The sequence below is a fragment of the Primulina huaijiensis genome, chromosome 11 (assembly GCF_012295235.1).
Source record: "Primulina huaijiensis isolate GDHJ02 chromosome 11, ASM1229523v2, whole genome shotgun sequence".
Classification (NCBI taxonomy): Eukaryota; Viridiplantae; Streptophyta; class Magnoliopsida; order Lamiales; family Gesneriaceae; genus Primulina; species Primulina huaijiensis.
Window position 1 is genome coordinate 14,148,553 of NC_133316.1, and position 21,267 is coordinate 14,169,819.

The following is a 21,267-nucleotide window of genomic DNA, read 5'->3' on the forward strand; positions in this document are numbered from 1 at the left end:
TCAAATCTCATAACACCCTTAATGGGTGCTACTTTCACGAACACATGGTCACCTACTGCAAACTCTAGTTCCCTTCGTCGCTTATCAGCGTAGCTCTTTTGGAGACTTTGAGCAGTCTTCATCCTATCTCAGATTTTGACTACTTGCTCTGCTGTCTGTTTGATCAGGTCCGGACCAAATTCTCCTCTTCACCAACCTCATCTCAATGTATCGGTGATCTACACTTCCTTCCATAAAGTGCCTCATAAGGAGCTATACCTATAGACGACTGGTAGCTATTGTTATGGGTGAACTCCACTAGAGGTAATTTCGATTTCCAACTTCTTGAAAATCGTTCACAGAAGCTCGGAGTATATCTTTCAAAATTTGAATTACCCTTTCAGACTGACCATCGGTCTGAGGATGAAATACTGTACCGAACAACAACTTCGTTCCCATAGCTGCATGTAGACTCTTCTAGAAAGACTATGTGAACCTCGTATCTCTGTCCGAAACAATAGACACTGGAATCCCATGCAGTCGAACTATCTCTCGAATGTACAACTCTGCATACTGTGTCATGGTGAATGTCATCTTAATAGGTAGAAAGTCCGCAGATTTTGTAAGACGATCAACTATCACTGAAATGGCATTGAATCCTCTAATAGTCCTTGGCAATCTCACTACAAAATCAATTGTAATATTTTTCCATTTCCACTAGGGAATAGGAAGTGGCTTAAACTTCCGGGCTGGTCTTTGATGCTCTGCCTTAACTTGGTGGCATATCAAACATTCGGTCGCAAAACGCAAGATATCTCGCTTCATGCCCGGCCACAAATACAATGACTGCAAATCCTTATACATCTTCGTACTTCCAGGATGAATGGAGTACGGAGTATTATGAGCTTCTTTCATAACAACCTCTCTTAGTGAATCGCCACTAGGAACCCAAAGTAGATCTTGATATCAAACTATGCCATCATCCTCGGAATACAGCTTCCGACCTTTAGATTAATCCCTCAGTCTCTATTTTTATAACTGCTAATCAGTAGACTGACCTTCACGGGATCAATCCCTCAGAGTCGACTAAACTATCATGGTAGAAAGATTATGGGCCTCTCCTCTAGCATACTCTGCAAGCTTGAATCGCTGAATCTCTTCCTGCAATGGTCTCTGAATTGACAATTGAGTAATAACTACTGTCTTTCTACTCAATGCATCCGCGACTACATTAGCCTTTCTCGGATTGTAGCTAATATCGCAATCGTAATCCTTCACCAACTCTAACCATCTTCGTTGTCTTATATTCAACTCTTTTTGGGTGAAGAAGTATTTCAAGCTTTTATGATCAGTGAAAATCTTGTACTTCTCCTCATATAAGTAATGTCTTCAAAACTTGAGAGCAAATACTACTGCTGGAAGCTCGAGGTCATGAGTGGGGTAATTCTTCTGATGAACCTTCAACTTCCTAGATGCATATGCTATCACTCGATCATTCTGAATCAGGATTGCGCCTAAACCCAGCTTCGAAGCTTCTATATAGAGAACATACTCTCCTTGCCCCGATGGCATTGATAAGACTAGCGTTGAAGTCAAAGCTTGCTTCAACTTCTCGAAATTCCCTTGGTAGTACGATCTCCAATTAAACTTCGCATTCTTCTTTGTCAAGGCGGTCAAGGGTACTACAATAGAAGAGAAACTCTGAATAAACTTTCGGTTGTAGCCAGATAGACCCAAGAAACTGCGGATCTCGGTTACACTCTTAGGTACTGGCCATTCTCTAACTGTCTCGACCTTGCTGGGATCGACTTCAACTCCATATCTCGAAATAATGTGGCCTAAGAATGCCACTCTCTCGAGCCAAAACCCGCACTTGCTAAACTTAGCGAATAAATTTCTATATTGCAATATTTGTAGTTCCATTCTTAAGTGCTGACTATGTTCTTCTTTACTCTTCGAGTAAATCAGAATATCATATATGAAGACTATAATAAATTGATCCAGATACGACTGAAATACACGATTCATGAGCTCCATGAAGATCGCTGGCGCATTGGTCAACCCGAATGGCATCATCATAAACTCGTAGTGCCCATATCGAGTCCTAAAAGCCGTCTTATGAACATTGGACTCCTTTACCTTCAACTGATGGTATCCCGAACGAATATCTATCTTCGATAAAATTGAAGCTCCTTGCAACTGATCAAACAAGTCTTCAATTCTAGGCAGAGGTACTTATTCTTGATGGTGACTCTGTTCATCTCTCTATAGTCAATGCATAGTCACATACTACCATCATTCTTCTTCACAAATAATATCGGTGCGCCCCATGAACAACAACTCGGGCAAATAAAACCTTGTCCGGCAACTCTTTAATTTGATCCTTCAACTCTTTCATTTCAACAGTTGCTACATGATAGGCTGCCTTATTAATTGGCATTGTACCCGGCATTAACTTAATAGAAAATTCCACCTCTCGGTCCGATGGAGTTCCAGAAAAGTTCTCAAGAAAGACGCTAGGAAGGTCTCTGACAACCTCAACATCCTCTAGCTTCTGACTGACAGGAACATGTGCTGAAGTAATAGATGCCAGAAGAGCTTGGCAACCTCGCCTCAAAAGTTTTCTCGCACAGTTGTAGGAGATAATGTGCGGCATTTGCTTGTTTCTTGCTACCTCAAAGACAAAAGATTTTCCTCTGGCTGGTCGAATATATACTGACCTCTGTCGAAAATTTATCGAAGCTCCATTCAAAGATAGCCAATCCATGCCAAGAATGATGTCGAATTCAGACTTCGGGAGTACGATGAGATCTTCCTGAACCACTTCTTTTTGCAAACGAAGCTCTAGATTCTTCACAATACTTGATGTAACCATTTGATCACCAGAAGTAATAGAAACTTTAAAGTCCAATTCCAAATTCTCGGGTATAAGCTTTTGTCCCTTGACGAGCGTTTTTGATATGAATGAGAGTGCAGCTCCGAATCCAGCAATGCATAGGTAGCTACACCTAAAATGAATATCATTCTTGCGACAAATATACCATCAAATCCAATCGTGTTGAAAACTTAAAGTATTTATATCATTAATTACCCAAAATTATCGAAACTTTCCTCATTTAGCCCTAATAATTCCCAAACAATACACAATTTTACCCAAATCGAGTTTCGAAAATTGCATTGCAAACCATTAAGGTTTCGAATTTCTTCATTTTGGCCTTTAAGCTTCGAAAATTGCATCTTAGCCCCAATTAATTTCGAATTCAATCAATTCCAGCCCTAAACTTTCGAAATTAACTGTTTTGACCCCTGAATTCCAAAAATTACGAAAATAGACCATGGTTTACTAGAATTTAAAAAACAGCCCCCGAACTTTCAAAATTTGCAATTTAGTCCCTGAATTTTCGAAAATTCCAGATTTTAGCTTAGAATTTTTGGTCATCTCAATTTCAGTCCCTGTACTTCTTAGAAATTATAGTTTAGCCCTTGAATTCTCGGCCTTGAGCAAATTAACTCTTTAACTCTCGTTTTTTGCATTTTAGACCCTAAATTTTGATTTTCATGCAATATTTGGCCCAAAGTTCGTTTCCTCCAATTTTAAGAGCTAAAATTCTTAATTTGGTTCGATTCATTCCTTTGCTTTATTAAAGCTCATATTTTATGCCCAATTTCTATAATTCTCAATGTCATCTCTTAAATCCAACAAAGGAAGAGCATGCAACCTATTTTCTTCTAGGTTCTTAATATCCCAATCAATTTCCATAACCAATTTAACATTTCATATAATAAAAGCAATATAAAAACGTTAAACAACTAGGTTATCAGTAATCAGAGTAGTTTCTGGCTTTGCTTCAGCCTCCTCAGCATGCATAACATAAGCTCTGCCAACAGTTGGTCCTTTCTTCTTTAGGTAGTCAATAGCTTTATATCCTTCTTCCTTGCATACGAAGCAATTTTATGTTCCCCACATGCACTTGCCATAGTGTGGGCCATTGCATTCTTTGCACAGTGGCCTCTCTTCAGGTTTTGGGGCTCCAGACTCAGGTGGCTTCTGTTGCCCCTGTTTCTTCAACTGTCCTTGGGGCTTTTGCTGCCATTGAGCTTTGGGAGGTCCCGTAAACTATCTCTTATTCGGCTGTGAGTTCTGCTGGTGCTGCTATCTCTTGCACTGCATCTCAAAGTCAATATCCTTAAGGGCTTGCTCAACTTGGAAAGCACAAGCAGTGGCAGCTGCATAATCCGTCGGTCGCATCAATATCACATCACAGCGTATAGTAGGTCGAAGGCCATCCAAGAAATACATCAGTTTCTTAGTAGCATCTCTAGCAATAAGGTGTACAAAGTGTCAACGCTATCGAACTTCGTAACGAACTCAGCCACAGACATGTCTCCCTGTCAGAGACTCGTAAACTCTCTCTTCAAGCGTCATCGGACATCAGTAGTAAAATACTTGTCATAGAAGATGTTCTTGAATTGCACCCAAGTGAGGGTGGCTAGATTAAATCCTTGCTCAGCTCCTTGCCACCAAAGAGAAGCATCATCTCACAGCATATAAGTAGCACACCTAACTCGATCAGCATCCCCCATATTCATATAATGGAAATGCACCTCAAGGGATCTAATCCAACCCTCAGCAACAAATGGGTCGATGGTTCCTGAAAACTCCTTCGGACCAAGCCTCCAAAACTGATCATACTTATCATGTTGTGGCCTCAGATCCTTCTGCTCAAAGAAACGTGTCATACCCTCTAGTACACGAGTAGCAGCATCCCCATTGGGAGGCGGTATTCTCTTGACAATACTCGTGAGTCTCGGCTTGCCTATCCGTACTAGGTGCGCGTCGAAGAGGTATTATATCTGAATGTTTTCCAAATTTTAAACGTATCCAGCATGCATTTAAATCTAAACTTCTAATCATACAACATATAAAAATCCTTTATCGAGAAACTTAAACATAAATATCAATTAACTTTAAAAAGCATTTAAACATGTAACTTAAGCATCTAAACCATGTAAACATGAATGTACCATCATAAAAATCATGTAAAGCATTTAAACTTACAAACTTGAGGCTTAACGACTGAGCATTCCGGAACTGGCGACGGCACAACCCTTTGCAAGAACGTTACTCTGATACCAACTGAAACTTATACTACTCATTTTCTTTAAAATACACTAGAAATTTTTTTTCCTACATGCTTCGTCCGAAACATGTAAAAATACATATATAAACATAAATATACTTTCTCACCATTTAAAATAAACTCACCAACTTATTATTTGGAAATCCAAAAACACAGTGCAAAACATAAAATCGTAAACCGTCAAATTAAAACCTAAAGCTAGCATTTTTTCAAAAGAGCAAAAATATCTTAAGTCTTCTCAACACCTCTCATAAGCATCAAAAGTCATGAAAATCTTTAAAGTACTGTAAAGTCATCATAATAATGCAGAAAACTAGCAGTGGTCATCGGGTTATGTGCACATCAGTCCAGCCAGTTCAACCGTCAAATCCTCCAACATCATCATAAACACCTTCACTTGCATCATTCACTCCTAGTGAGTCTAATGACTCAGCAAATCTTAACCATGATAACAAGTAATACGTATACATCCACATGCAATAGTGAAAATTACCTTTAATAAAATAGCTTTATCATGAATATGCATAAACTTTAAATCCTTTTCTTTCATCATATGTGTAAGTTCTAGGAAATTCATGTTAGAGTAGATGTCCTGTAAGCCAATTGTTGGCTGGAGAATTTATTGACTTAAGTGTAATAAACAATATTTATTTTAATATAATTTATTTTTTTAATGGTTTCGTTATACTTTAACTGTATACCCGTGCAAACAGCATAGATAAAGTTCTTTATTATTTTTTAATACAAATGAATCGTAATTCGATATTGAAACTCATTTGTAAACATTGCATATTCTAAATTCGTTCCTAGTCGATTCAGCCATCTAAAACAGGGATAAAGGTCGCTTGAGCTCGAGACTAGCATCTGTGATGTTGTGTACTGCGTTTCTTGGTAAGGGCATATATATGTCCAAAAATGTGGATGGGTAGTCGTATGATGATTATACCGAACAACCCTCCCTCGGACTTTCCAAGTGGTTATCATTCATCATCGAGAGGATAAGTCCGTGGTTATGATTGTACACCGTTAGTCCTTATGACCTNAGGATAAGTCCGTGGTTATGATTGTACACCGTTAGTCCTTATGACCCGCGACAAAACGGAAGCTCTATATGCTAGGGCTGTGCTTTGACTCGTTTACAGGCTCCAGAAGAGTCATCATGTGGCGAGGTTGGGTACAGTTGCGACACATACAGGAGCCAGTGTATTGTAGTCGATGATTCACCGCTCACCTACGGTGTGGATATCCTATGTGATCTGATGTAATAATAGTGCATGGAATCTCTGACCAGAGTATGAGATGTACATTGGAGAAGGAGTTCTCCAATAGTACACGCGATGCCACTATTATATGTATCACATAGTTATTGAATTAATATGCAACCATCGATGAACCAATTGTTGCAAATTCGATCGGGATATATGAGATTAAGGGACCGTACAGTACGTTAATCATAATCGACTGGTTCTTGTAGGCACTATCAGTGATACCTAGGAGATCATGGGGCGATGCTACTAGACGCTCTTACCATGATCCGATGGGTACAATCTGAAATGAGTTANCTAGACGCTCTTACCATGATCCGATGGGTACAATCTGAAATGAGTTCTGACATTTTTGATCAAGGTGTTGATGAAAATAATGGGGCTAACTAGGGTAAGCCCGAATAAGAATAAATGTTATTCTGAATCACAAAGAGTTGTGAACCCACGGCTAGCTGTATTCCTGAACCATTCAGGGTCACACAAGCACTGGATCGTTTGTTCCCGTTGAGAGAATAAATTCAAGATGTTGAATTTATATTATGATATAGTAAATTCAAGTAGTTGAATTTATGATAATTAAATTTTGGAGGTGATTAAATTCAAGGAGTTGAATTTACAATTTATGTGATAAATTCAAATGTTGAATTTATAAATAATTTAATTTATTAAACTCAAAAGTTGGGTTTATTAAATATTAAATTAAAATTGGTGGGAAGTATGTTTAATGAGCTTGTAGGAGTACAAGTCCAACATACTAAATAATTAAAATTCTTAATGGACTTTGATTAATAAAATAAACTAGTTGGACTAGCCCAATTAATTAATCAAGCCCATTAATGTTAATTAAAAGGCACACGTATTATTTTATGTGGATTAAGGTCATGGCTTAATTATAAATAGGTGTAATCAAGCCATAACCCTAGCCACCACCTTCACAAATTTCGAAAAAGCTCTCTCCCAAAGCTTGAAAATTCGGCCACTTCTTTTTGAAGGAAAACTTTGAGCCGTCTCTCTTTTTCAATCCCCAACATAAAAACTTATTCTAATTTTTCTAGTGCGAATTAGAAGAGGGACAAATCATCTAGTCGTGGACCTTATTAGAAGAAAGGAGTCAGTGAAGAAAGTTCGTAGGGATTCAACAATAGCTATATCCGCCTACACTCAAACAAATATATTTTGATTGTCAAAATAAAATAAAAATTTTAAAACTTTCGCTGCGTTTGGGCACGAGAAAACTGAGATCCAACAGTGGTATTAGAGCCAAGGTTTTTTTTAAATCGTATGGTTTTTAATATTGAATAATTTGTTTCTAACCACACAAGAAAATTTTCAAAAAATTGAAGCATCATCAAAATTATTTTTCAGAAAAAAAAATTTTTTTTTGAATCTGCCCAGAACTGTTCCGGGCAATCCGTGCGCGCAGGGTCGCGCACGGTAGCGCGCAGCTCGACACAGCGTGCGGAGCATCCGTACGCTGGGCGCCGCCCTGCGCGGCGTACTTAGTAGCGCAGCGTGCGGACGCGCCATGCACGCACACGAGTCCCGCCACTGCCCGAAACGTTCGGGCAGCGGGCGGGCAGTGCGGGCGGCTACCCAGGATTGTCTCGGGAACTGTGCTGGATTATTGGGCCTGAGGTGTAATTTTCTGATTTTTAAAATTTTTTGGGCAAAATTGATATTTTTTAAAATTAGTTCAATTTTTTTTTTAAAATTAATTTTTTGGAAAATTAATAATTTTCTTGTAAAATAAATAATTAGAATATGATTTTAATTATTTATGGTAAAAATGAGTTTTACAAGAAATCAATTATTATTGATTTAATTGGAAATTAAATAAAACCACCACAATTATTAAAGAATTTAATAAATTAAATAAAGGAGTTTATTTAATTTATTAAATTCTTTAATAATTGTGGTGGGTTAGTGATAAATTATTAGATATATGATTTATCAGTTAATTAAAGTTGTTTAATTAATTGATGATAATATTTGATATTAAATGCATGAAGGATGATCGAGAGGCTTGACCAATGTGTTAGGTGTATGTTAGGATATTTTACTGTTTTATTCATTTTGTTAATATGTGATATTTTAAAGTGAACCTGGTTTATTGCTCGTTCCCATCCAATGAGATGTATCCCTTATGTGCTATGGCTATTTTAATGTAATTATTAGAAATAGTGGGAGATCAAGACTAGAAGATGGTTGACCCGATGCTCAAGATGAAGACATGTAAAATATTAGAAGCCCTTGTAAGAGTTGCATTTACATCCCTGCATTTACCTAGGTTTTGGACCTGTATCCATGTTTGGCTCACATGGATCTAATAGTGTTGGCGATCGATCTTCCTTATTTATTGTTGAATGTCATATTATGATATATGCGATATATAGTAGTATGCATGTATGTATATTATTAAATAATATAGTTGCATGAATCTGGCAAAAGTACAAACATGGCACGCGATTTTAAAATTAAAATGATGAGACAATTTTAAAAATTAAAATCCCTCACTTTGAATATGATTCAAAATTTATATCAATCCGTAAAAGTAAAAATTAAAAGAATTTAATTTTTCTTTGCCTTCCATCAAACGTGGTTGCATGTTGATCGCTACCCGCGGACAGTGTCTGGCTCATATTATTGGGGAGGTCTGGACGCCGGAAAGCTGTGACTTCCACCGGACATATGATGTAAATTGAGTGGAACTCCCATGACTTCGGCTCATATTATTGGGAGAACTCATGGCGACCGTCCACTACAATTCAATATTGATGGGTCGGTTTGACACGCGAAAATAAACGGCGTCATATTATTGGGTCCTTATTAAATGTGAGGCAAAACACGCGGAGGTTGCATAGGGATGCAATTGGATTCTACCTTTTAGAAATTATAATTGACTGATATTATTCGGGATTATAATTTGCTAATTGGACTCTATGTGCCCACTAAGGAAATACGATTTCTCTTTTCATCAGAGGGTGGTGAAAATGTCAAAATAGTGGGAGGAAATTTATAAAATAAAAATCCATATTTTATATCTTAAAATTATTTTAAAATAGTCAGTAACAATTATATGTCTTTTCTTTTCAGTATATTTGCAATGTCGTCACGCAATCCACTTTCAATCATTCTCGATCAAAACAAATTGACTAGCCATAACTATATTGACTGGTTTCGAAATTTAAAGATTGTTCTGAACTCGGAAAAGATTGTGTATGTGCTTGATAAGAAGCCACCGAAGGAAGCACCTTCGAAAGTCAGTCCGACTGAATTGGCTAAGCTTGAAAAATGATGGGACCATGATATTCAAACTAAGAGCTACATGTTGGCTTCTATGCCGAATGAACTTGATAGGATCGATTAACGTAACAAGAGTGTTTAGAAGGGGGGGTTTGAATAAACACTCACAATTAAAACTGAACTTTTCGAGTTTTGAGTTCAGTTTGGTGAGAAACTGAATCTCAGAATCTTGTTGGTCAATGACAATCAGTTAAACTGAAGTAGTTGCGGAAATTAACTGACTGAAAGATAGAATACAAAACTGAAATAAAATACACAAGGATTGTTTATGGATGTTCGGAGATTTCAATTACTCCTACGTCACCCCTTCTATCTCAAGGATAGGATTTCCACAAAAAGACTTTGATCGAATACAAGATTTGTACTGACCCACTTCAGTTTGGACTTATCACTGCCAAAAACTGGAACTCTTAGTATTACAAGATATTCTCAGTGCGTAACTGATCTTAGCACTATCGAATTTAACGATTATTACAAAGTGCTAGTGAGCTCAGATTGTAGCCTTGACTGCTACGAATAAATCAAGTAAGGGTGAGCTGAGATTTTGACAGAGTAACAACAATCTTTTAATAGAGTGATCTGTGTCTTATTCTTCAGCTGTTCTTCTGTCATATTTATAAGCTTCCCTTCCAACGGTAACTTGAGATATGTTAGAATCTTTGTATCCGTTGATTGCCACTTCATCATTCCTTGGGCATTGTTTGCTTCATTTATTATAATGCGGCGTCTTAATTGCTTTAGCCGAAATGCGTTGTTCTAAGTTGTATTGATTGAAGTGCGGTGTTTCATATTCAGTTGCAATCTGCTATGTCTCTTTGTCGGTTGAATGCTCTTTCTCGAGATATGTTTAGTTGAAGGAAGCATTCGGCTGAATATATCAACTGATCGATTTCCAACTGATCAGTTTAGATCTGCTGATTTCAGTTGTTAAGTCCAGATTGCTGAATATAATTGCGCGTATCAGTTGGTTGATCAGTTTGTCAAACTCCAGAATTTAGAGTTTGGTTCATATTTTGTCAAACGCCAACAACTGATCAGTTTTCTTTATTAGATCTGCTGATTTCAGTTGTTAAGTCCAGTTACTGAGTATAATTGCGCGTATCAGTTGGTTGATCAGTTTGTCAAACTCCAGAATTTCATATTTTGTCAAACGCCGGAATTTCGTTTCCAACAATTTCTCTCTTGATGGTGTTTGACAAAACTAAGTGAATAATAACTGATCATCTGAAAACATTGTAGATAAAATAAGTGGTTGATCTTGATCAGCTAAATAATAATCAACACAAATACAAGATAGATAGACTTGTAGAGATTTTTCTTCAACGAGAAGATTTCTTCTGTTGTTCTAGAATCTCTTTGATCTCTTCCCCTTTTTTGTCAAACAGCTCCATCTTCAAGGATAATCTTCGAACATCTGTTGATAGAAAGTTGACAGAGTTGGAGACGTTTTCAACAGCAGAGGTTAGAGCGATTTGAAGTACATCTATCTTTCTTGATACAAGTGTTTCCACAGCATCAACTCTTTTGCTGATAGAGCCTCGAGTTACTGAGAGACTCTTAACCAAACCTCTGTTCTTCTGAATATCATCCACTGTTCGAGAGAGAGATGTTAAAGCATCTTGAATTGTCGTCAGTTTCTGATATTTGAATTTTTCAGAGTGTTCCAGTTTCAGAGAATGCTCTAATTGAGTATGCTGGATCTTGTATACATGATTGATCATTTCATTCATTTTCTGCTGAATTTCCTTAATATCTTCCAGAACTTTATCAAAATCTGTAGAAAAATGAGGCGGAGACTGACAAGATGTTCCTGGTTCCGTTGAGACTTGATCAAAGACCACCATGGTCTTATCAGATATCATCGTTTCAGAAATAGTCTGTGCTGGAACATTTGTTTCAGTTACTGCCACTTAGACTGTAGGAGGTGAAGATTGATGATGATCAGCAGAGATACTTTCCTGCTGAATAAGAGAGACTGCAGGATCTTCAGTTGATTGATCATGAGCTGATGCATCTTCTTGACAATCAGTTGTGATTTGAGCTGGCTCATCAGTTGGAAGTTTTTCAGCAATCTGTTGATTTGGTGATGGGATAGCCACCACTGCTTGTTCTTCTGTTTCAGCAACAACAGACTGAACTGGTACTTCTGTTGAGATAGGAACCTCTTGATCGATTTGATCAGTTGAGTGATCAACTTCTTCAGAGATGGGTTCACTCATAAGAGATTCTTTCGCCACTACTTGATTGATTTCATCAATGTTGGCAAAAGTCAGCTCAGCTTCAGAGTACATCTGATGTTCTACAGCAGATGATTGTGGCACATCCTGAACAGGTTTTTCAGCAGATGGTTATGGAGATAGCTCTTTCTACTGGGAGGAGAGTGTATCTTCTTTTGCTTTTGAACGGGAGGATTTTTCAGGGAGAACCAATTCCTGATCCTGTTCCCAAAATCTGATTTCCATTTGTAGCCCACTAAGATCTGTGTCCAGTTGGGGGAACACAGCTCTATCATAATAGGCAGTTGGACCTACGGGATTGTAGTTGGATTTCAGCTCTTCAACCATTTTAGTCAGCTTTTTGACTCGAATCTGATCAAAGAAATATTTTTGCCTCTCCAATGCCTGGGAAATCGTAGCAGCTTTGACTATTTTCAAGACAATCTCTTCAAGTTTAATAAACTTTTTCAGCTGTGATTTGCGCTTTAGCTCTTTGGCAAAAATTTCAGTCCTGAACTTCTTCCAACTATCAAAAGATTTCAGTTTCGCTGTGGCAAATGCATTGACCTGTTCCCAAACCAAGTCAATGTGAGTTTGGATGGCATTAGATGGCCTTGGCTCTTCAACTAGCTTGCCTTTTCCTTTGTCAGTTGTGAGAATGTGAGGAATATCCAGACCAAAATGAGTAGTGTCCACTGGTTCCCTCAGTATAACGCCTTTAGATCTGGCCCGAGGCAAAATGGTAGGGCGATTTACATGAGTCAAGGGAGCTCTTATTTTAGCGGGTGCCTCTTCTTCTGCAACTGAATCATCAGGTGGAACAACCTGCAAAGGTATAGCCTAAATAGGCTGTTGATCAGCTGATTGAGTCAAGCTCTCAGTTGGAATGAATTTCACCGCTGTTATTGGTTTAGTTCTTTGCGTCCTCGGTCTCTTGACAAGCTTAGGAGAAGGAGTTTTCTCCGAATCTGATTCTCTGATAATCAGTTTTCGTTTTGCAGTCTTCAGTTGGGCCAAAGTTTTGGCCTTCTTGACTGGTGTTGGAGCAGGTGGTTGCGTCCCAACCTCCTGTTTGGTTTTTGGTGGCAAGATGTTCTTGGCAGTGAAGACCTTGAACTTTGAGGATTTTCCAGCATTGTCAGCTACCAATCCCTTTAGTTTCAGAAGATAACTGGTTGGAATGGCAAAGCCTCTTGATTGTTTGGTAGATTGAAGCATATTCCTTAGAATATTGAAGATAATGTGCCTCCAGTTAGCTTTCTTCTCTCCCATGATGATGGTCATCACTTGGAATTTCTCAAGAGTAAGGGCAGCATAAGAGCCTGCTTTAGCCAATATGCCCTTCGCCACAATGTCGGATAATAACTGAACCTCATGCTTCAGTTCCTTCTTAGGATCGGAAACTTTAATTTTCCGCTAATTTTCCGCCCATCAGATGTTTTGACTTCAGAGAAGCTGACGTATCCATCAGTTGGCAACGAGAAAATTTCTCCGAAGGTCTCTTCAGATAGGATCAACAGCTGACTATTGACAGTTACAGAGATACTTCCATCAGTAGTGACAAACCCCTTCATATAGAATTCATTTATTTCCTTGGGGTAGATCTCCTACGAAGATTGTCCCAAAAACATCCTGAGACCAGCAGATTCAATCTTCAGAAAGACGTTCTTAACATCAGCTTCTTCAACTGATAAAACTGAGTCAAAATCAATGGCCATAGCGTTCAACATGTGAGCTGGGATTTGATTCGCCATTTCGAAAAGTAAATTGGTCTGAAATTTGTAAAAGATAAGCTTTGGAATTAGTATGCTCTTAAGAACTGATTGTATGTGTAAGAAAGAAAACTGAATTGAGGCGGGCATAATACATTTGTTCGTGACTGTTCAAATTCGGGTCACGTGTCAGTCCAAAAAAAATTTGAATAAAAATATGTGTACGTGTGTTGTAAGCATGTGTGCAAAAAGTAAGCGGTTTAAAATAGGCCACGTTATGAAACTGCGGTCACGTTAATTGATTTGGAATATAATAAGTTTTTTAATTTGTTAACGTATACAAGAAGATTTGTAAAATATCCAGCTGAACAATCAGTTGGGAGACTGATTCATTTCAGTTGAGAATTCACAAACAATTGTCCTCTCAGTTAACATTTTCAAAGACTGATATTCCCCCTTAATCGGTGCATAGAATAATTAAAGTGACGATATAAAATAAATTTAAGGGTCAGAAAGATTATCGTTTGCTGAAACGTTGACGACCCTTCAGCTTCCATGACTTTCGACTATAAATTGAAGTAACACGGTTAGTTTCAGTTATATTGGTGAAAATATTCAAGACAAAAAGAATGGCAGATACGAGTAGCTCGAGTGCTTCGCCATTTGCTCTGGAGGTTAGGAAGGCTGTTATAGAAGATGAGGTCTTCTATAAGAGTCTTCACTACTGGGAAAAGTTACAGAAGCTTGAGTTCCTGTACAATACTGGGGAGGCTACCACTCCAGAACTGGTGGCAGAGATGAAAAAGTTGCGGGAGCACTTGAACATAGCTGTGTGGGTGGACGTCTTTAAGGATGGTCATCTCTATCAGCTAATGCTTCGAAAGGAGCTGAAAATCCTTAAGCGCATAGCTGGTTCTCAGGGCTTTGACAAGACATCTACCGGACCTTTATCCGCTTGGTTGAAAATGTGGATAATTGTTGTAGAGGAAAAATATGATGATGTAATCCGTGCAAACATTTATGGTTGAATAAAGTATTTATATGAGCTTAACTTTGTTTTTCTCTTTCCTGCAAATGATAAACTTCCTCAGTTGTTATATATATATGAATTGCGAACTTTAAACAGATGAACTGATGAAAGATTAACTTCTATCAGTTGACTATGAACTGAAATCAGTTAAGCATTAAGTAATAAATGACAAACTGATATCAGTTAATAATGAACAACTGATAAATAAGAAGCCTGGGTAAATGAGAAAAACGCTTCGGTTGACTCGAGACTCTTTAGCTTCTTCAACATTTAATGTCATCTGTCTATAAAAAGGACGATAAAGATAAAATGTGAGATAATAACAGTTCAATATGTCAGATTCAAGTAATTCTGATGCACGCAACAGTACACATATTCAAGTTATCGAACAATTAAGTCCTTATTTAGAAGAGTTGAAGAAAACGATGGAGGAATATGTCTTGACGAAAGTGATGTCAACATGGTTCAAAATTCATGATTTGCAGATGATAAGTAATAGTGGTGCTGCTCTTTCTCTTGCTCAAGCAGCAACAGCAAGAAAATACATTGATCGTTTTGAAGTCAGGCATGTTACAGACCTGGTTGATGACAATGTTCTGTTACATGCAATGTTATGGAAGGAATGACATGTAATTGAGAAGATTTCTACAACTGAATCATTTTCTAGAATCCGAATTTATGAGTTGAATAATTGGATTACAGAATGGCAAGATTCAGTTGGTTCTAAGTTATCTTCTGTAATGTGGAATCGATTTTATTCTTAACAAAGTATCATTTCCAATTTTTTGTTGTGTTCTTATTTTCTGCAAATAATTTTATTAGTAAAACAGCATCAACAACAATTTTAAGAAAAGTCAATTAAACCAAGAATATTGCGAAAGTAATAAAACTTTGTCTCGGGTAATGGTTTGGTGAAGATGTCAGCTGCTTGTTGCTCTGTTGAAATGTACTCCAGTCTGATGTCCTTCTACAAAGCATGGTCTCTAATGAAGTGGTGCCTGACATCTATATACTTGGTCCTTGAGTGAAAAACTGGATTATAGGTGATGGCAATTGTGCTCGTATTGTCACAAAATATGGGCGATTCATTTGTAATTACTCCATAATCTTTCAGTTGTTGCAGGATCCAGATCAGTTGTGCACAACAACTACCAGCAGCAAGGTATTCTGCTTCAGTTGTTGAGGTAGCTATGGATGTCTGCTTTTTGCTGAACCAAGAGATCAGTCTGTCTCCTAGAAACTGACAAGATCCACTTGTACTTTTGCTATCAAGCTTACATCCTGCATAATCTGCATCTGAATATCCAACTAAATTGAAAGTAGAGTCTTTAGAATGCCATAACCCAACATTTTGTGTACCCTTAAGATATTTCAAAACACTTTTAGCAGCTGAGAAATGTGATTGCTTAGGATTTTCTTGAAGTCTAGCACACATACAGACATCAAATACAATATCAAGACGACTGGCAGTTAGGTACAACAATGAACCCATTAAACCTCGATATAATGTCGCCTCAACTGATATTCCCCCTTGATCAGTGTCCAATTTTACTGATGAGCTCATGGGAGTATTTGCAGCTGAATATGATTCCATGCCAAATTTCTTCAGCAGCTCCTTTGTATATTTAGTCTGACTGATGAATATACCAATCTCCAGTTGCTTCACTTGCAGTCCAAGAAAGAATGTCAGTTTGCCCATCATGCTCATTTCAAACTTATCCTGCATTAGCTTAGCAAACTTTTCGCATAATTTGGGGTTATTTGACCCAAATATGATATCATCAACATAAATTTGAACTAATAAAATGTGATCATTCTTAGCAAATTTGAACAAGGTCTTATCAACTGATCCAACAAAAAAATCATGATCAGTTAGAAATTTTGAGAGAGTTTCGTACCAAGCTCTGGGAGGTTGTTTAAGGCCATATAAGGCTTTGTTCAAATGATATACATGATCAGGAAAGTTGTGATTTACAAAACCTGTGGGTTGTTCAACTTATACTTCCTCTTGTAGTTGACCGTTCAGAAATTCACTCTTTACATCCATCTGCTATACCTTGAATTTCTTGTGTGATGCATAAGCAAGAAAAATTCTGATTGCTTCCAGTCTCGCAACTGCAGCATACGTCTCATCATAGTCAATTCCTTCTTCTTGCCTATATCCTTGTGCCACTAATCTTGCTTTGTTGCGTACAGCTGAACCATCCTCGTTCAGTTTATTTCTATATACCCATTTTGTACCTATAATAGTTTTTGAAATTGGTCTTGGAACTAAGTTCCAGACATTGTTATAAGTGAACTGATTTAGCTCTTCTTGCATTGTATTTACCCAGTTAGGATCAGCAAGAGCTTCATCAGTTTTCTTCGGTTCTAGTTGTGAAACAAAAGCTGAATAGATAAATAAATTTAGTATTCGATTGCAAGTTCTTACTGGATCAGATGGGTTTCCTATTACCAGTTCAGGTGGATGTGATTTTCTCCATCTGTACTCAGTATTTGTTGTATCAGCAATTTCTTCAGTTGGTAACTGAACACAGTTTTCAGTCTCAGTTGGTGCTTCATCAACTGGTATTTGAATGTTATCATTATGCTCTGTCAACTGATCATCAGCAACAGCTTCTTGCACACACGATTGGTCCAATACTTCTGGTTCAGGTGTTTGAAGTATGTTTTGATAGCCATGACTTTCATTTTTGTCATCATCTTCTAAACTGATATCTGTAAGTCGATCAACTAGCTCAACTTGATCAGTTGGCTTATTAGTTAGTTCAGTTTCATCGAAATCAACATGAGCAGATTCTTCAACATTTAGGGTTTTCTTGTTGAAGACTCTATAGGCTATACTAACTGATGAGTATCCAAGAAATATTCCTTCTGCAGATTTAGCATCAAACGCTTTTAAATAATTTTTACCATTATCAAGAATAAAACATCTGCAGCCGAATATTTTGAAATAAGTAATTATACTTTTTCTTCCATGCCAGATCTCATATGGTGTTTTCATATGATTCTTATTAATCATTGATCTGTTCTGAGTATAACACGCAGTGTTTACTGCCTCTGCCCAAAATCTTTGAGAAATACCAGAATCAGCAAGCATTGTTCTGGCAGCTTCTTTAAGAGTCCGATTTCTTCTCTCAGCTACACCATTTTGCTGAGGAGTTCTGGCTGCTGAGAGCTCATGCTTAATTCCAGCATTTTCTAGGAAATTTGAAAGAGTTTGATTGATGAATTCAGTTCCTCGATCAGATCTGATTCGATCAATTCCAACTGATTTTTCATTTAAAAGTCTTTTGAAGAGCTTTATTAGTTGCGAAGCAGTATGGTCTTTAGATTTGAGAAAAATAACCCAAGTAAATCTTGAAAAATCATCTACGACTACCAAGGTGTATTTCATTCCTCCTAAGCTCATGACTGGTATAGGACCAAAGAGATCCATGTGCAACAGTTCTAAGCATCGGGATGAAGATTTACATCCCTTGTTTTTAAAAGAGGATCGTACTTGTTTACCATACTGACATGCTGAGCAAAGTTTTTCTTTTGAAAAATCTATTTTGGGCAAACCAGTTACAAGTTCATGTTTACTCAGATAGGCAATGGATTTAAAGTTTAAATGATTTAGTCTTTTATGCCACAACCAATTTTTAGATGATTTGGAAGCAATAAAACAAACTGGTGCATAAGTTTGATCATTCCAACTAACTTTATATGTGTTTCCACAACGTTTGCCAGTTAGTATGATTTCATCAGTTGAAGTTTTGACTAAACATGAGTTTTTGTCAAATTGTACTGAGAATCAACTGTTGCATAACTGACTGATGCTAATCAAGTTATACTTCAGGTTTTCTACTAATAAAACATCTTTAAAAGTAAAGTTACCATGGATAAGCTTACCCTTACCCAAAGTTCTACCTTTGGAATTGTCCCCGAAACTGATGTTTGGGCCATTGTATTTGATCAGTTGGGATAATGCACTTGCATCTCCTGTCATATGTCGCGAGCATCCACTGTCCAAATACCATATTGAGTTCTTGTTTGTACCTGTTACCTGTAATCACACATATAATATAACTTGGTACCCATATCTATTTGGGTCCTGAACTGAGTAGTTCCTTAGTAATCCACACATGGATTAGTCTAACAGACTTTCCAGTAGCTGTATTCCAAATGGTTTTTCTCAGCTTTTGTATGCTCGGTGTGTAGTGTACAGATGATAAAATATTTGTTTTAGCTTTATTCAACTGATTGTTCAGTCTATATCTCTTCTGAACTGGCTTGCAGTTATAGTAATTGAAATAGCTATTCGAATAGTTCTTGTGAGACCTCTTTGATGACTGACTTTGTGAATCAGTTGAGAATTTTTGACTATAACCAATCCAATATCTTCTAGCCTTGTTCACATTCTCAGTAGGTTGCTCAATCAGTTTACTGGGCTCAATTTGTTCTTGTATCACTGCTGTTTTGACAAAATGAATGTATTTCCCTTTGTCTATTTTTGACTTTGGTTGAGTATCATTTGAATATATTTCTTTTTGAGTGTTGAACCCTAAACCAGTTTTATCAGAAACTGATTTTTGTGAATTCTGCATCTCATTCTGTGCAGTAGATGACTTGTTCCAAGACTGAATGAGCTCAGTCTGTTTTGAGTTTTCAAAAATCAACTTCTGGATTAATGACTGATTTTTGTTTCTCTCTGCTTTTAACTCAGCAATTTTCCTTTTTAGACTCAACCCATCAACTGATTCATCAGTTTTGGTTTTATTGTCTGTGAGATCAGTTTGCTTTGCTTTGATTTTTTCAAATGATGATGCAAGCTTTTGATACTCATTTACCATGTCATGTAGTGTTAGAATAAGTTCTTCTCGTGTGAAATCAGTTGAGCTGAAATCAAATACCTGTTGGCTAGATGATTCTTCTTCTGCATCATTAGCCATTAAGCACTTGACTTCCTCATCATCACTAGAGCTGCATGAGCTTCCTGGTTCTGACTCCTCACTGTCAGTTTCTGCCCATTTAGATTTGTTTTATTCAGCTAAGAGTACCTCATGTTTCTTTCTGAAGGACTTCTTATCTTCCTTGGGTCTTCTTTTGTGCTCATATGATTTCTTTCTTCTATCAGTTGAGCCTTGACTGTCCTTCTTGGGTTTAGGACAATCAGCCATAAAGTGACCTGATTTGCCACAGTTGTAGCAGGCATTTGATTCATCTTTGGAGTTGTTCCTTTGGTATGGCTTCTGGAAGTTTCCTTGATTCTTTCTCATGAACCTTCCAAATTTTTTGATGAACAATGACATAGCATCACTGCTCAACTGATCAGCAGATTTCTCGACTGAACTGATTGGTTCTGTTCTGACAGCAGCTAGAGCAGTTGTGGCTGCAGGGGTAGATGGTTCTCCTTCTCTGGTCTGCAGCTCAAATTCATAAGCCTTTAAATCAGCAAACAGATCATGAAGTTCAATCTGGTTCAGATCTTTGGACTCCCTCATAGCCATGGTCTTGACATCCCACTCCTTGGGAAGACCTCTCATTACCTTCAGTGCAATCTCTTTGTTGGTATACACTTTTCCAAGTGCATTTAACTCATTGATGATACTGCTTACTCTTTCATCATACTCGTGCATTGATTCTCCTGCTTTCATTTTGATGTTATCAAACTTTTGAACAGCAACAGAAAGTTTATTTTCTTTGGTTTGATCATTTCCTTCGCACAGCTGGATCAGCTTTTCCCAAATTTCTTTGGCTGACTTACACATCTTTATTTTGCTGAAGGTTACTTTGTCCAGCGTTTTGTACATAATGTCTTTAGCCACATTATCAAGATTTGCTTTTCTTTTATTTTCAGTTGTCCATTCATCTCTGGGCTTTTATATTCTTTGTGGTGCCCCTTCTGTTATAGCAACTGCTGTATTTGTTTTTAGAATATTCATGGGTCCATCAGTTATGACATACCACATGTCATCATCTTGTGCAGCTAAATGAGCCTGCATTCTGATTTTCCAATCATAAAATTCTTCTCTAGAGAACATATGAATTTTGTTGAATGAAGTCATGCTTGCAAGTTTATAGATCAAAAGTATTCAAGAACAAGATTCAACTGCTCTGATACCACTTGATAGGATCGATTAACGTAACAAGAGTGTTTAGAAGGGGGTTGAATAAACACTCACAGTTAAAATTGATCTTTTCGAGTTTTGAGTTCAGTTTGGTGAGAAACTGAATCTCGGAATCTTGTTGGTCAATGACAATCAGTTAAACTGAAGTAGTTGCGGAAATTAACTAAGTGAAAGATAGAATACAAAACTGAAATAAAATACACAAGGATTGTTTCTGGATGTTCGGAGATTTCAATTACTCCTACGTCACCCCTTCTATCTCAAGGATAGGATTTCCACTAAAAGACTTTGATCGAATACAAGATTTGTACTGACCCACTTCAGTTTGGACTTATCACTGCCAAAAACTGAAACTCTTAGTATTACAAGATATTCTCAGTGCTTAACTGATCTTAGCACTATCGAATTTAACGATTATTACAAAGTGCTAGTGAGCTCAGATTGTAGCCTTGCCTGCTACGAATAAATCAAGTAAGGGTGAGCTGAGATTTTGACAGAGTGACAGCAA

At 37.4% G+C, this 21,267-nt stretch overlaps 1 protein-coding gene across 1 annotated transcript; it reads right to left on the minus strand.

The window, feature by feature from the left end:
• Positions 1–1,368: 1,368 nt before the first annotated feature.
• Positions 1,369–3,216, minus strand: LOC140988406 (uncharacterized). The gene is made up of 4 exons (XM_073457423.1): positions 3,071–3,216; positions 2,700–2,987; positions 2,336–2,537; positions 1,369–1,932 (listed from the first exon to the last, which is right to left on the minus strand). Exons 1-4 carry the CDS (start codon positions 3,214–3,216, stop codon positions 1,369–1,371), a joined length of 1,200 nt encoding a protein of 399 aa, XP_073313524.1.
• Positions 3,217–21,267: the final 18,051 nt, after the last annotated feature.